At 32.7% G+C, this 18,417-nt stretch overlaps 1 protein-coding gene across 1 annotated transcript; it reads right to left on the reverse strand.

Annotated features, from left to right (window-relative positions):
• Positions 1 to 275: 275 nt before the first annotated feature.
• On the reverse strand, positions 276 to 5,421 carry LOC127854164 (small acidic protein-like). Its single transcript, XM_052389159.1, has 4 exons — positions 5,314 to 5,421; positions 3,184 to 3,270; positions 1,747 to 1,810; positions 276 to 1,110 (listed from the first exon to the last, which is right to left on the reverse strand). The coding sequence occupies exons 1-4, from the start codon at positions 5,389 to 5,391 to the stop codon at positions 794 to 796; spliced, it is 546 nt and encodes a 181-aa protein (XP_052245119.1). The 5' UTR covers positions 5,392 to 5,421; the 3' UTR covers positions 276 to 793.
• Positions 5,422 to 18,417: the final 12,996 nt, after the last annotated feature.

Genomic DNA, 18,417 nt, shown 5'->3' on the forward strand with positions numbered 1-18,417 from the left:
TACCTTGTATTATGATGTAGAAAATCAATTTAAAATAGTAATTCTAGTCGTACAAAAAGTGAAGTTAGTTAAAAGGACTTTTCAGATTTGAACAATTCTTGAGCTCCAATAAATTAACAAGAACAAAAATAAAAGAGAAATGTTGTTCCCTATCTGGGCTTGAAACGGTGTCTTTTGGATTAAAAAGCTGCCAAAACTGTCATAAGATGCTTGCGTTATATTCTTTACATCAGAAACCCACATGTATAATTTATTGATTTATCAACAACAAATCATCATTTTTCATAACCGAAACTGTATTTTCATTACGAGTCTAGGTGATTATTGCCATTTCGCTCCCTTATATAATAAAAGTGTTGTTTTATTTGTTTAATGTTTGACAAGACGCTTTTAAAATGTAATTTTTACAATCTGACAACAAATCCCGTAAAGATCATCATCCACTTTGTGCTAAATGACATTTGTATAAACGTATTAAAACAGTCTTACTCAAGGAAGTGGTAATAGTTCAAAAGCATAACATTCAACCTTCCATTGACCAAATCAGAAGTGAAATTAACACATCATTTCCTTAATCTAGATTAACCTATCCAATGTTGTGAAAATCAGAAATCCCTTTTTTAAAGAATATTTAAGAAGAAAAATTAATATCAAGACAGACTACATTTTGTCATTTTAATAATAAAATGCAAGTCAAACAATGGTATATCCAATCCTAAATGATGGGATGAAATATGATGCACAATTCATAAAATTCATATACTAGTACTGCTTTTTTTCCCTGCATTCTACACTAGTTTGAATCGCTAGATTTTACAAAATTCATGATCATCTTGGGCTTTTTGGGAGGAGTTTCAGTCTTTTCAGCAGCCTCATCATGTTGACGCTTTTTATTAACATCCTCACTTGTGTTCTTTTCACATTTTTCTGATTGTTTTTCTTCCAAGCTATCATTATCTTTATCAGTTTTACTGTCGAGGCCACTTGAAGACGAGTTTGACTCTCCATCTGCAAACCCAAGCCCTTTGTGTGAATGCCTGGTGACCCGATGCTCAAACGTTTGCTTGAACTGTTCTTCCAGATGCTTGTTGATTTCTTCAGTCTCTTTATCTGTCAACAGAAGTATAAAATAAGTCATTGGCTGCCACTAAGCAAATACAGTTGAATAAACGTTCAATTGGCTACATTTTTTTCTCTATTAAACCAGATAATATATTCAAAACCAACAAGATAAGATATTCAAAATGCGAAGAATTCTAATCAAGAAAGGTAAATTTTGACAAAAGGCGCAATCAAGCTGTAATCTTAATTCAGGACTACAATTGTGCCTACTTATTCATCCTAAAAACCTCAAGCTAACTGCAAACAGACATCTCAACATTTTCAACCCTTCATATACAGGTATATGTTCTTAAAAACTTGTGTTGTACTGGCATGCAGAATTTTCAATTTTAGTACACAAAAGAAATAATCACTATTTTAAACTTCCTCTGTATAGGTTTAAAGTGTCTTATCAGGTCCCTACAAGTTAAAAAAAGCAGTGTTCAACATAATGAACACCATGAAATTTTCCTATTTAAAAAAAACTTTAATTGGTTTTGAATTGCTACAGAAATATGTATAACTTATACTTAATCTTTTATATACAGGTATATGTTAAAAGGTCTGATAAAATACTTAGATCAGCATTTTACCAATTCGTATGATTGTGGCATATACATGTATTCCTCAAAAACACAAACTTACTGTCCCTGGTATGTGCATGCACAGGTTCCTTGTCACCAATCACAAACCTGCCTCTGTGCTCTTGCTGCAAGAAAATACAATTCAAAGTGACAGTGTAAGTGTACACTTGAAGACTTTTCTAACATCGTTCTTGTCCAAGTAAATCAGTTCCAGGGATGTACAATGCTACACATCAGATTGCTATGGCCAGTTAACAATTTTGAAGAGGGAGCTTGATTCATCTATTGCTAGTCTGCAAATGGGAGTGCATTTTTCAAGAGTAAAATATTGAAATGCCATTTAAGACGGTAAAAAAATGCCATTTAAGCCGGTAAAAAAGTCATTTTGACATTGCCCTTTTTTTCGTTTTCAAACAATAATATGTATGCAAATATGCGTTCTAGTCAATCGTAAAGCTAAAGAATATTGTGAATTTCTTAATTTGTCCAAATCATCGCCTGCAGTAATTTTCATCTTATACAGTACAATATGAAGAAAAATATACAGACAACAAACATTTTAAATTAATATTACAATGATATGAAAATCATTCTGAGTTGATGTCCTTGAAAGCAAATGACCAATTTTGAAATGTTACGATTTTCTTATCATATCATGTTCTTATGAGGGCATGTTAAGATTATATAATTACGTACAAGGATTTGCAAAAGTTCTTCCAGTGATCTCCACTAGAAACAAGCACTACTACTTCTACCCAGAAAATGTTGTTATAATAGGTTAAGGGTGCATGGATCTTATTTTAAGAATCGATTGAAATATGACAGTGCTTTGGGCTTTCATGATTGCAGCCACATTAGAATAATTGAACAGGAAAATATTTTTCTACAAAAATAAACGCAGGGAAAGCATCCAAATATTGCAACATTCACAGCTAAAATATATTTATAATTTATTACAAATGTACTGCAGTGCTCCAGCTAGGATTTGAAAAGGGCAGGGGGGCTTTTTTGTCAAAAGGGCACTTTCGACGCGCAGAATATTGTCAAAAGGGCACTTTCGACGCGCAGTATTTTGTGAAAAGGGCACGTTCGAGCGCGCAGGTGTTTCTGGAATGCTTCCTATTGCATGTTAATTTATATGTTATAAATAATTGTATTATTCCCATTATTATTAAACCATTCAAATATAATGTCTACAATGAGGATTAAAATAATTACACTGAAATAAGAGATTTATGAATTATCATATGTAAAAAAAAAAAAAAAAAAAAAATTTTTTTTTTTTGAGAGGGGGGGGGGGGGCAGGGCGGGGGTTCGGGGGGGCAGGGCGGAGGTTCGGGAGGGCAGGACGCGGCGCCCTTCAATTTAGGCCTAGCTGGAGCACTGGTACTGCTATATAAAAAATTGATATTTCAGCATAAATGAACTAATTGTTAAAAAAGAACTGTTATACAGGGTTTATATGTTTGTACAACTGTGGCTGAAGTCCATGACTCACCTTTGCAGCTCCCATAAGCTTTAAAAACTTCTTTTTGCGATCATCATCCCCAAGGTCTACAGCCTCCCACTTGTTTGCCGAATGAACCTAACAATTTATAAATTAAACAACATACAACAATCATTCATTATGAATATAATAAACAGTGTCCGAAAAATTTCTTATTTTTCAGGTAGCCCACTGGGCTACCAATACAAATATTTGGTAGCCCATAAAATTTACCTACAAAATAATTAGAGGCAAGTTTTCATCTTTATTTTATTTCTTCATTTACATATACATAATATGTATAGTTGTATACATACATATATATAATACAGCAAGTAGTCTGATGTACACAGTCAACATCATAAATTAATGTTACAGTACAGGCACCGTACGTAAATGTACAAAAGAAAATCATATACTACATGTAGATATTACATGTATGTGCACATGTATGCGTACTTTAATTCGGACAGTACGTAAAGTCGGAAACGCAAATAAAGCGTTTAGATGATCAATACTATTGACTCTTATGGTGTTAATCAATGCCATTGCCCTTTTTAACAACAAATACCGAGTTTCAAAGAAATCAAGAGAGTATTAAATTATTTATTTACTTGTGTCCGACTTTAAGTACTGTCCGAATTTACGTATTGCATCCGTATGTTACGACACTTGTGTGCAGTCAGTATACAATACAATAATTGTTCCAATAATGAAGGAACTGATACAGCGTAACGGTAACGATACAGCTTGTTTACATTATATTTTATAAAGAGGAAATGTCAATGCCAAATAATTCGCGAGATACCCCGGTACTTTAGTTAAAATTCACAACGAAACTTTTAATGGAAATTTAATTATCTCAATGTTGTAACCGCTACGAAATTTTTATTTACAAATAAATTCACCCACGCCAATTTTTGCGCGCTTTTTATCTGGACAAAGAAATTCATTTATTTAATGTATAATTTGTAACATAAAATAGCTGTACACGACACGTGCAAACCATGTCAGGTGATTTACGCATGTTGCAATACAACGGTCCTGATTGGGAGCTTATTTCATCATAGTTTTAAATAGAACCATATGCCGAAATTCATTTGACACTTTTGAAAATTTCAAACGTCTGTGTTTCTGACTCTTATCGTCTATATTACCCACCCATAATTTGGTTTAAAAAATATAAATCGACATATATGGGATTATCGATTAACAGTCGATTAATCCAATTATTAATTGACAATGCAAACTAATTAGCAGGTATTAACCGCGTTCACACCGTTGGAATTAATATTCATTTTCGGTTTCTTTACCGTTTTGAAGAATCCGCTATTGTTTTGATATTTTAATGTTCGGCGTCCTTGGATATTTAACGACATCAAAAACGTTGTTGCTATTACTCATTGTTGCGGTTAACAAAGAATTCCAAATTGCGAAATGACGTTGCATCATGTGCGTTAACTATCCAACCGGCTCTCATTATATTATTAGCAGACGACAAATGTTGATTCTGATTGGATGATTAAAATACACTGTTACTGTTTACAATCGACATTACCGCAAGTGATCGGTGACTGATTAGATAATTAATTGCACTTTGATATCGGGTTATAAGAAAAACACAGTGTACAAACACATGGTCAGCGTGTTTTTTCTACGTATGTCTGTCAATAAACCGGGCTACCGCTCTTATAGATTTATAGTAGCCCGGCGGGCATCAGCTGGAAAATTTCAGAAGCCCGATAAAAAATTTTGGGCAGCCCCCGGGCTCCCGGCAATGGATTTGTCGGACACTGTAATAAATAACTTGTGACTGAATCATTTGGCAAATGTCCTTTTCATTGTTTCAATTCAACACATCCCGCAAAAATGCTATTTCAGAGATGACTATTGATTACATATCTAAATTTTAATAGAGTAATCCTGAGCATACCAAGTTTACACAGTTCATAAAAATGATTTGTTTATTTTTGCTATGGTTTATCATACCTCGATCGCGTACATAGTGGTTGGAAATTCATTTTTAGGTCGAATTGCACAGGGTACGAATGTCGTTTCAAGTTGCAATGATATTCTGATCATAATAACAAAATTGTATATCAATGTCTTACATATCCATCAATTTAAAAATCCAATACATACCTTTTCAGGATTTAGGTCGTCAACTGTCTCAGAATCTTTGTCTTTCGATTCTGAATCTGATACTTTTGAAGCACTCATCGCTGTTGTCGTTGTTGTTGTTGTTTTATATCACTGTATATTGTGCGGATCATAATAATTTGCGCGTGTATTTCCGGGTATTAAAGTGAGATTATGGGCATCTTTCACTGTTGTATTACGCTGAAAAGAATTAACAGGTCAAACGAGTTAGTTAAAATGTGGTTACAGGCCAAGTATCTGCAAATCATCTTGCTACCAGTTGTTCATTAAAAAAATCATATTATATTCCATATTTTACATGACTCACCCAGTCCTCTTAGCAGAAATGATCCGTAAAACAAAATAGTGTATTTGTGTCGTATGAACGAATCTACACTAAAACTTAATTTAGATTCACATCGTAAAACGAATCATTTCTGTCGTCAGTTGTCAAAACGAAAGCACGGTTGATATTCAAATGCAATATTTTTCTCTTTCCAGGATATTGTTTAAGTATGTTGATGCCGCCTCCAAATAATTTTCATTTCAACTACCGTCTTCAAAATTAAAAAAAAACATTGTTTAAACAGAGAAGTGAAATACAAGTTGCTTAAATGAACATTGATGTTTTATTTATCTTTGAGCACATAAAACGCTTAATGTGAATGCTTGCATACATCACTGTTTTTCATATGTAACATTGTTTCGATAGTTATCAAAACGCCATTTTCATGGTGTAAAAAAACAAGTTATCTGTTTTGGTTGTTTTAAGTTTCATTTTATCATTGTACATTGATATTCATACGCTGGCAGCGTAGCAGCGACTTGCATGGCTGTCATCTAAATGGATGATCTTCCTTCCATAAGGTGCGGGTTTAAAATGTCATATAAAAGCTGCACAAACGTGGTATCCTAAGTCAGCTTCTCAGAATAATACACAATATATTTTGTGGTTGCTCAAGTAGAGTATTCGCAATTGGTGATCTGTCACTGCCATTCAATTTTCACAAGTAAATGGAGCTCTTGTGTACTATACCGTTTTGTGAATGACGTTATGAATGAACTCTAACAGTGAAAATGGGATCTGACAATATGCGGCCTTTAACTGGTGATGATATTGTTCTGCTGTCGCCGGTAAGCACGAAATTCTTACCAAATGCTACAACTACGCAAATAGGTGGAGTTACGCATTAAGTGAACCAAATTATTCATACATGATAATATTATAATTATAATAATGATGCAAATACATGACCCAGATGTTAAATAGTTGGTGTATATCCCCGTATTCTTTTCTTCAGCATGATTATTCAACTATTGACCCTATTGACGGACAAAACTGGCCACATCCGGAGTAATATGATTGATATAAACTTATTCACAATAAGCTTTGTAACAAAACAACCCAAATATATATCCTCCATTTACAAGATTATGCAATGCACATAATACCCTAGTTGTCTGCTCTTTTGTTGTTAAGTGTTGTTCACCAATAAAAAAGTCAATTTAAGCGCAATTTTATACAACTATGGCAACTATAAATACTCATTATGCCTGTTGAATATCAGTAAGTTTATCATTCTTGAAATTAATAATTATAGCATTTTCTTCTGATTATACACAATTACATATTTATTATAATCTGCTGTTTTTTTAAGCCTAAGTTGAATATTGTTTATCGGAACAATACAATTAATAAAAGAAAGTCTGGATGCTGTCAGGACTTTTTCTGTCGGGTGGCATTCTAAAGAATCGAAACACTATTAGGTTTATTTGAAGCCCTGGTTTGAACTTATTCACTCTGAGAATAAAACCTAATGTTATTTCAAGTCTCTTATAAATGAATCTTACAAGAACACCTAAAACAACAATAAAAGGAATGTTTGACCCTTGCTTTGGATAAAAGTTTTAAAGACCCAAGCATATAAATAGCTATGTTTTTATAAAGATAGTGAGTGTTAAATTTAAACATATTTGTGTGTTTGATGTTTTTACTTAGATATTTGTGTCACTCATTGTTTTATTTTATATTTCCATATATTAAAAAAAAAAATGAAGGGTTATCGTTTATCTTAACTTTTTTTGTAGACTGTTCACTATAGGAACACGCATATGCGTTGGTTTATCTGAATAGATATAGCAAATACCTAATGCCTATACAATGGCCATTATGAAGAAATATTATCCAGTATGAGACTCAGTAAGTTAAATTTCTATATTCACTATTTTATATAAAGACACAAATACTTTCTTATCATAAAAACTATTTTAAAATGTGTTAATGCGATGACCAGTATATAGGCTTACTATTGATACAATGCAATATTCATTAAACGAGCATGCAATACTCCGTTCAGTTTTGTATTATTTAAAACTCAGATTCTAAATTATACACAAACAACCCAGCTAGCACGTAACGTTCAAATAACGTTACGCTTAAGTTCTATTTAGGTTATGATCACACAGAACGTTCCCAGAACGTTGTAACAAAAATAAAACTATCAGTATTTGTAACTTATTTTAGTTGTGTGAAATAGATGTTATGAAAGTCACATTTGAACAGTATTTTTTACGATCCTAGGATATATTGGTGGACTTTAAAAGTGTAACGTTCCTGTAACGTTCTAACAACGTTTTTTTCGGAACGTTATCGGGAAACCAAATTTCAACGTTACATTCCTAACGTTCGCAGAACGTTATAAGAACGTATAAAAATCACACAATATAAACATGTACATTAAATATGTTTCATAAAGAATTTGACGTTTTTTTTCGTTTTTTTTTTTACAAAATACGCTTATAAGTATATTTGCATTTTGACCCGTTTGTGTGAGTTCCAGGTCAGCACATAAGGTAGTCGTGAAGACACAGCGATGACCTGTAAATAAACTCTGACATTCACACACGACCCGTTTGTGTATCTTCGAATGTTTGCATGCGCGATTCTCTTGTTATCTAAACCAGCAGATCTCGTGCGCGCCACTCGATTCCTTTGTTCACTGACCTACTGGCTGATGGGATTTTCAAACTTTGCTGTTATTGAACGTAAACCTTTTTGTTCAATAATAAGAGAAGTTGGAACCTACAATCGACGATAAACAACAGTTTGCGAGGTAGGTTTTTATTGTTATTTCAATTTATAATATTTAAATTGATATCATTATGCACTTGCTTTAAATTCAAATTCGGAATTATCGGGAAACTCGTACCATGGAGACTTCGTACCACTATTGAATATACTAACGTTCACTTTAAGTCATTTTTGGTAGCAATTTGTTGTTGAAAGCATTCTTGAAAACACATGTAATTACGTGAAAAATAAACAGGTACACTTCAAGGCCGTTATTTCGAACACCGATAATCCGAATACACCGTTAATTGAAAAAGAAATACAAATCAAAATTTTATCTTAACCTCAATAATAAATTTTATTGAATTCGAAAATTGAAATATATAATTTTGTAAAATGTAGTTTATAAAAAGTGTTTGTTGGTCATGACATGATTAAAATATTGATCTTGTAGGTTAATTTCAAATTTAGTTATGAATTGATACAGTCATAATATATATATATATATATATATATATATATATATATATATATATATATATATATATATATATATATATATATATATATAATATTATTTAATTTAAAGATGTTGTAACGCTTGATTATTTTACCATGTATGAGAGAAAATTCGGTTTCATATATGTGTATGTTCAATATGACGCATATGATATGCGTGTTTTCTTGGTGTTATCACGGAGTGTATATTGACAGGAGATGAATCGAGTATTTGACCCTTACTGTAGTAAATTCAATCTTATGCAAAAACTATTCATCCGATTTTATTGGTTTATACGTTATCTTGTTGCTTATTAATTCCTCTTTCAAAAAAATATAACTTTTAGTATATTCCCGTTGTTATTAATGGATTTATAGCGAGTTAAACACAAGAAATACACATTTTATGTTTTACCACCGCGCGTTTTAACGTGTTGTGGCTATCGATCTTTTACGATTAGCGTACAGCGAAGCGCCGAGGTTATACATTTTGATGTACCAACTCACGTCTTTTGTTAAATTATAGTTTCATTTCTAGGCGTATTTTGACAAATTATATATCATTAGAAAGCTTACGTTACGTAGTAAACAGATATATCAATATATATTAAGTTTTTCTTCTGATTTCGACAGCCCGGCGAGTTATAACTTTAACTTTTGCAAATATCATACCGTTTTGGAGTTTTAGAATCTAGATTTACGGTTGACATGTTCGTACTTAATACCAATTTGTAGCGTTTATATTTGGAGTTCAGTTTTAAAAATTACATCTTGCTTAGGAGAATAGAATTCTGTATACGATAGGAAAAAAATTTGTTTAAAAACGAAAGTAATTAAGGAATGAAGGCGGGAAAATGTAGCGCGCGTTCCTAACGCACTGAACTGATGCTACGGTCTTGGCGATTATGCTTTTGTTTAGAAACCGGCCATTGAATTTCTTTTGCCATCTTATTATATTTTTTATGGAATATATTGTAGTATTTTGTTCACGAAACATATCAATAAAGCTTATTATAAATGAATCTTAATAAATTAACGATTTCAGCTCTTGTTTATAACACAGAAAGGGTGTAAAATTTATGATGAAACAGCGTATATAGCGGACCCTCTCGATATTATTCGGCTTTGCATGCATACTTGAAATAAAATGGGTGTCAAAAACATTCATCGTTTGCTGTTTATTATCAACAAGATAATTATGTATAATTATTTGAAATGTTATTTACCTTAAATTATCAATTTATTAAAGATTCTTGAAAATCACGGTCGGTGTTACGCGGGTCATTTCGTATTTTGACATCAGGGCATCATGTCCAACTATTGAAAATCAGATTTCTTTTCACCGGGACGATGACGGCTTGGATTTAGACAGGCAGACAGATAGTTTATTCAGACATAAACAACAGTACATCGTCTTCAACTCAAATATATAAATTATTTTTAGACGAATTGTTATCTGATTACACATATAGCAGTGATGATTCTGAGAATGTTGCCATGTTTCTTATCCGTGTAATCTAGAGTCCATGGTTTGAGCATTTTTATCGCGGTGTTCAAAAAAAAGATATCTCAATAATCTTGTTTATTGATAGATCTGTGGTTTTATTGCCCCTGTGTTCAGCACAAACCAATTATCTCGTTATGATCAGAAACTGTGCCGACCAATACTAAATAACACTATGGTGTCATACGCCACAGCAGGGACCTATACTTGTATATTGGTCCCTAACCACAGGTGGCAATGTCTGGTCAGATTACACTTTTTATGATACATCCATGTCTTCTCGTGGTATTAGTGGTCATTTCTTGGAGTAATGTAACGCCAAATACTCAATTTTGCGTTTATAAGATATGTAGCGTATTGAAAACATTTATAGTCATCTGCCCATACAGATTGCCATAAACTAAATACTGTATAGATGTCAGCCAGCTAAATCACATTATTTATAAGTGATTAATACCTATACATGTACATTTTAAACATTTAAAAAATCTAATACTTAACATTTAACGTATTTAGCGGGTACCGGTAAAAAAAAATCCGTCATTTCGTAGTCCTATAAAGAGTGTATGGTAGTGTACGGAACAACATAATTAAAAACAGCGTTCTCATTTGACCACAACGGGGTTAAATAATCTTTCCGAAAAATACAAATAATACAGAGTTTTAATTTAGAATTCTATATATTTATAACTCTGTGAACTTATAAAGATATTTCAATATACATGCATAGACAGTTGACCGTGATTTTCAAGAATCTTTAAATAATTTTAATTAATTGATAATTTATGGTTAATAACCTTTCATATAATTTTACATAATTACCTTTTTGATAATAAACAACAAACGATGAATGTTTTGACACCCATTATATTTGAAGTATGCAAAGCCGAAAAATATCAAGAGGGTCCGCTATACATTTGTATACGCTGTTTCATCATAAAATTAACACCCTTTCTGTGTTATAATCAAGAGCTGAAATCGTAAATTTATTAAGCTTCATTAATACTTAGCTTTATGGATATGTCTCTAGAACAAAATATTTCAATATATTCCATAAAATATATAAGTATCAGGGCCGTACCCAGGATTTTTTTACTGGGGGGGCCCAACCGGGGAGAGTTTGGGAGGGATCCCCCCATCCCTATATATATACTTTTTTTAATTTGGCACTTTGCAAGGTGAATTTTAATGCTTATAAAAACGTATTTTGTGATATGAATTTATGGAATATAACAAGTAAATCAGCACATTGCGGAAGTCTTAAGCTTTAAACATTGGTGTGAATTCACAACAATATTAAAAGCTTTAGATTTCCGAAACTTACAAGTTTAAACTGACGATTATCCACATCAACTCTCGTATTGCTTCCACCATTTTTTTCACAAATCAATAACGTCACAGTTTTTTTTAATCTGATTTTTTTTGGGTAAGACCTTGCCATTTTTGAGGAAAAAAATTGCGCGAAACGCCTAATTTTTGGGGGAAATAATGAAAGTCTTAAATAATCAATTTAACATATTTTACTGTTTTCAAACAAATTCAAGGAAAGTGATAATTTAACTATACAATATTTTGTCTACACTGGATCAGGTTAACTTATATAATGAGATCGATTTGTTGATTCATTTTTCATTTTTTTACCAATGAGCCATTAATAGGTTGATATTACTCAATTCTCGGTACTCAATTATATTAAATACTGAATTCTGCCAAATTCTTATCTGTTGCTCGGAAAATTTATGAATCTGTTTTTCTTTTAAACAAACATGTTAACTATCTCATCGTAGTCTTTTTCAGGGATTTCCTTTCAAAAATTATAAATACTATACTATAAATACTATGTTTAATACCTTTGTCAGTGTTTTCGTTCCGGTTCAAATTCAGGGCCCTATTCTCAATGCAAAAAGTATATATTGGGACCTAAAAACTCCCAATAAAATGTTTAAAAAAAAAATTAAACTTTTAGAAGGGAAAATACGTCTAGGGCCTTCTCAAAGAAGGAAAATAACTTGCGTCGGCAATTATCAGACCATAGTCTACGAACTCCTGTGGCAGTTGCTTCCATTCGCTGCACGTATCAAAATGCATGTCAACCATCGATAGATGAAGCATTCATGATCACAATGGGGGACTGATCGGGGATGTGGGTACAAGGCGATAAGAAAACATTGCCTAGAGGCTTATCTCGATTGGCGAGCGTTAATCCCCTTGTTTATCAGAGACAATAAAACATAGCTGCTCTTTTGTTTTGAGGGAAAGTGTACTGTGGGCCCTTGCACGAGAGAAAAAATTGCAGTGGGCCGATTATTAAAAAAAATCATAGTTCGACAGCCAGCTGGGGGGGGGGGGGGGCCCGAGCCCCTGGGCCCATGGCCTGGGTACGGGCCTGAGTATCGTGGCAAAGGAAATTCAATGGCCGGTATCTAAACAAAAGCATAATAGCCATCAGTTCGGTTCGTTAGGACCGCGCGCTACTTATTTCCGCCTTCATTCCTTACTTGCTTTCATTTTTAAACCAATTTTTTTTCTATCATATACAGAATTCTATTCTCCTAAGCAAGATGTTATTTTTAAAACTGAACTCCAAATATAAACGCTACAAATCGGTATAAAGTACGAACATGTCAACCGTAAATCTAGATTCTAAAACTCCAAAACGGTATGATATTTGCAAAAGTTAAAGTTATAACTCGCCGAGCTGCCAAAATCAGAAGAAAAACTTAATATATATTTATATATCTGAAAACTACATTACGTAAGCTTTCTAATGATATATAATTTGTCAAAATCGGCCTAGAAATGAAACTATAATTTAACAAAATACGTGAGTGGGTACATCAAATGTATAACATCGGCGCTTCGATAAAAGATCGACAGATACGACACGGTCACGTGACTTAGACACAACAAGATATTTGGCGTAACGGTCCCGTTTCATATCCGTGTAATCTAGAGTCCGTGGTGTTATTCATGTGGTACATGTATGCCTTGTCTTTTGTTTCTCCGTTTTATTTAAAAAAGAACAGTTGGTTATTCTGATATGTTTTGCACTTCCAGGACAACTGGGAAGACACTCGAACAGATTCAAGACAAAAACCAACAACACTGCGATGATATATATTTGTATAAATTACATTCATGCAATGAACTTGTGTAGAATACAGATGTGTTGGTTTTCAACCTCAATATGAAAATTAGATTTAGGTTCGTTTTAGGTTAAATGATAACGTTATTCCGCAACGTTTTGGGAACGATAAGCGAACCATACATTTTAACGTTAGGAGAGCGTTGCAGTGCAACGTTTCTGGAACGTTTGGACTAACGTTAGGATAACGTTATAAGAACGTTTTTGTGCTAGCTGGGAAATGTTTAACATTGCAGTTTATCTTCTATGAAATATTCGCCACCAAACGCTCGATTCTCACTTTTTATCTGGTTTCAGACAATCCAATAATTGACATACTCTAGTGAGCTACTCAATTTTCACAGCGAGCATTTAAGATGTATGTAATAACTGATTATTTAATGTGTATATTCTAAATCGACAAAGCACGTCGAGAACGGCCTTCGATTAAAATGTGACAATTGCATTCAGTCCAAAGTAATTATAATTTTTAAAAATAATACTTAAAATCGATGAATTATTAACCGTCGTTGAAATGGCTTGCTTTGAATTTTGTCTAGTTTTGCTCGATAAACAAGAAAATATGAGGTGTCAGGTCTTACCTAGTAGAGAATGTCTCCGCTGTAACTTATTCATGTGTTTAATTGTTCACACACTTATATGTAACAACGAAAGCAGTAACCGTTACATTCTACAGCTAATTATTTCAATTTATAAGCCACCTGCATATCACACATGTGGTACATAATAGAAGCAAGGAACCAAAGGCAGCCAGCCGAATAGTATAAGAGAGTTTAATGATTACGAAACGTTTGGCCTGTAATTGGGTCTACTTGTAGCAAACATTCTTTTGCACAAACCAGCGCATGTTGGTACTGAAATTCAGGCATTACTAAGTGCCCCCAGTACGTTTTATTTTATCGAACTCACTTTTAACATTAATGTCATCGAATGCCGAAATGTCAATGCGAATATTGTAACATATTTTGCCAATTAGTATTTGCAATTTTGATTTTCTTCTCGTGATGTATAGTAACTTCAAAGGTCGTACATGTGTGTATTGATTCGCAAATCTCGTATCCGGGAATGCGTAAATGGTCCTACTGACCACATTTATCAGTACGTTTTTCACATGCACATACATTATATGAAGTTTTTTGTACATGCGATTGGCAGAATGCAGGGCCGTTAGGTATGTGAGAGATCAAGTCCTGCTAGAAAAACGCCAATTCAAAAGAGAAACGCCGATTACCACGTTGATCCAGATCCAAAAATCGATATCCACTTTAAATTCATCTTAAAGGGGCCTTTTCACAGATTTTGGCATGTTTTGAAGTTTGCCATTAAATGCTTTATATTTATAAATGTAAACGTTGGATCTAAAAAACTCCAGTAAAAAATCAAGAATAAAATTTAAAAAAGGAAAACAAAGTAGCCCGCAGCTGGGCTCGAACCAGTGACCCCGGAGTCCTGGAGTAACAACCAATTAGACCGCTAGGCCATCCTGCCAAGTATAATAGACAGACGTATTTTATACTTTATATAGGCAATCTGCGTAGTTTCATAAAATTCAACGACAACAACCGAGCTCTCCAAATTATTCAATCGTTTCGCGTTGCAACGCTTTATAATTTTCAGGTTTTTAAATCGTCAAAATATGCATATAATGGCTATTTTAAAGCATGGTAAATGTTCAGTATTACTGTTTCCTCACAAATATCCTAACTAAAACGAAAATTTGCGAATCTGAAACAACCTTTTTAAATTTTGTCAATTTACCAAAACGTGAAAAGATCCCTTTAAAGTTCAAAGGCTACGACATCTACTGCATTAATATACTCGTACAGGTGTTCATGAAATCAAGTTTTTAAGTTTGACTGGATATTAAACATTACTCTAAAAAACAGCATTCTACATCGGTCGGAAGATGGTTGTAAAACCTTGATATGTTGTCATTGTTAACGATGAACAAACCATCTCTTGACAGATTCGCTGAAAGAAACCATTGCGTTTTGTATCACGTGAAATGTTATTAAAACTAATCGCTGAACATATCCACACCGTGATGTATGTATGATGCTCCATTAAATCTTAAAGAGTATCAACGTTATCCAAACTACTCTTTTCCGCCAAATATTTTTTTCAGGTGACGTCTGCAATGTTGAACAAGCATTGTTCATGAACAGAAGGAAAATACAAGCTTTTATGAATATTAATGTTTTATTCATCGTTGAACGAACACAACATTTAATGTGAATAATTGCAAAAAAAACACTGTATCTTTTATACCTAATCTTAAAATATGACATTTCTTCAGTGAAATAACAGCAGCGAAAATAAAAACAAATTGTTATTTTCATCGGTGAAAATAAATTTGGGGAACTACTTTTTCTATTTTTAGATTATCATATCAAGATTCACTTCAATATTTATATATATATATTATGATTACGAGTGAATTAAAAACGATATTCCATCGAATCCAACACATTTTTTTATTTTATTTAATGCTTTTTCATCGTTTATTTACATTGTAAAAGAGTTAAACCGCTGCTATAATGACGTCATTTTGTGTATTGAAATGTATTGAGGCACGTCACGGGAGAAAGGGTAACTTTTCAGCGAAAAGAAAACACCTGTTAATTATTTTCTTGAAAAAAGGGGCATAAAATAAACAGAAAATTTGTTCATGTCAGTGTAAGATCGTTTGTTATTTCACTCGTGATCGTAGAAAAATAATATTTCTATGATAACTCGTGAAATAACAATCGATCTTACGCTGACATTTACAAATATCCTCTATTTTTATATGAAACGTTGGTTTTCAATGGTTCTAAACGCCATTGTCATGGTGTATACAACCAGATATATGTTTCGACGACATTATTGGTTTTGTTAGTAGTTTCACTTTACATTGATATTCATTTCATATGCCGAAGGAATGCGAGTTTAAGAATGTCATTATGCTGCGCTATCTTATTGTCACTTAAAATAATGTTCAACAGAAGAAATATCTGATGCGCCATACATACTACACAAACAACATAATTGAATATGTTTCAATTACATGCTCATTTATATTAAACTATTCATGAATAATACGTTTAATATTATTGATCTTATAATGATAATTATTATTTGAACTAGCTACATGTAACACGTTTGAATTCCCTATATATAAAGAGAGAGAGAGAATTTTACCTGGCTATTAAGACAATATATACTATGATGAAGATATATATTAAATTAACAGTGATTCAACCATTTTAACTCTATGTCTTGTCCGGTCGGCCGTCGCAATTTGATACTGTAATGGAATTAATAAAGTTAGCACTAAGGAATCCATCTGAAAGCTAGATCTGCAACACACAATGATATATTTAGATCTCTCAAATAAATTTATTTATTTACACTCTAAACTAGTTTCTCGTCAAGTCCATGCGTCCGTCCGCTCACTATATGCAAACATGTTTCCACTGTATTGTACAATCAAAAGAAGTGTAAAAGGCAGAAGAACTTATCCATGGTGGTTACTGTATTTAATGTCTTTAGCTATACAATACTGAATCATGCTATGTCTTTATTGTGTCTTAAAAGTGAACCGTCGTGATCTAAACAGATTTGCACAATTTACCCCTTGCTATTTTACACGTAACACATTGTATATTAACACTGTAATAAGTAATTGGTTGATATATGCGCTTTCCAAAATAACGATAAAAACTGTAGGAACGATTTATTTTATTGTTTAAACAAAATCCGTTTTAAAATATGTATTGCATGGAAGCAGTATGCTTTCCTGTAGATATAAAACGGATATTTTTTGTTTTGAGATATATATTTGTTTCTTAAATAAATGTATTAGCCTTGTCCGCTAGAGCGTTCCTCACACAGTTATGATCGAGTTGAAACCACAACAACCTCCATAAGGGAACCTGAAATAAATCAATGATGAGTTAATGATATTTATTAATGTTTATTTGTTTTACTACAACTGAACATTTTAAATTGACCACTATTGAATAAGTGGAATACCTATTGATTAGGGGACGCGCAAATGAAACGTAATCAGATATTTAAAAGATCATGGAATAGTCTATATATGGTGTTATTGTTGAATGTTCATACAAGAGTGAGGTCTAAAATAGACATGGTTATTTAACAATTAACCAGTGTTAAAAAAATCAACCATAAAAATGTCTGAAATTGTTTACCCAAGTGTTAGAAGCAAATCGAATGCTTCCGAGTGATGTTATTAATAATCTATTCAATCTTTGATTGCAACGTTTTTTTTACCAATACAGCGGCTTATACAATATATATGCAGCGACACATGAAACAAATTATAGTCCACTTCATCGCGACTCTTAAAATGCAACAAATATCACATTTACAAATGTTATGATCAACTGGACACGTTTTAAATGACTTCATTTTTAGTTTAAGACGGCCCGTGATTTGATCATGCTATAGATACCAACTGGTAACTTTTACATCTTTTGTGTATATGAGAACAATATCAATGTACTTCTGTTATACTATTTTGTGTAAGGTATGTAATAAATATCTGTATCGATCTGTTAGTTTAAATCGAAACAGGTGTATACGAGGTAATAAACCGTTTTGTAGTCAGAACATCACGCTTGAACTGAGCTATTATGTAAAACTGTATAACATGTTTAAGCACAGTGACAAAAGCGCCAATTTGGTAGTTACATTATCTACTGCAATCAAAGAGGGTCGCACATTTGTCTGACTATAATGATTAATATTGATCGTTTGAAGATTTTAAAAGACATTCGAAAATACAATTGAACTGCTTTCTTCTGAGTTATTAGGATCATTAAGTTAAAAAAACAACACTATACTTGTGCATGATGACTGTTAGTAAATTATGTGGGTATCTAATGT

The sequence above is a fragment of the Dreissena polymorpha genome, chromosome 12, assembly GCF_020536995.1.
Source record: "Dreissena polymorpha isolate Duluth1 chromosome 12, UMN_Dpol_1.0, whole genome shotgun sequence".
Lineage (NCBI taxonomy): Eukaryota > Metazoa > Mollusca > Bivalvia > Myida > Dreissenidae > Dreissena > Dreissena polymorpha.

Bases quoted from the DNA above. Each gene is read 5' to 3' on its own strand.
- LOC127854164 (XM_052389159.1), bottom strand. From the start codon at position 5,391: ATGAGTGCTTCAAAAGTATCAGATTCAGAATCGAAAGACAAAGATTCT. The intron at 3,271-5,313 runs GTATGTATTGGA...ATAAATTGTTAG, and splicing joins ACGACCTAAATCCTGAAAAG to GTTCATTCGGCAAACAAGTG. The intron at 1,811-3,183 runs GTGAGTCATGGA...ATTTTCTTGCAG, and splicing joins AGCTTATGGGAGCTGCAAAG to CAAGAGCACAGAGGCAGGTT.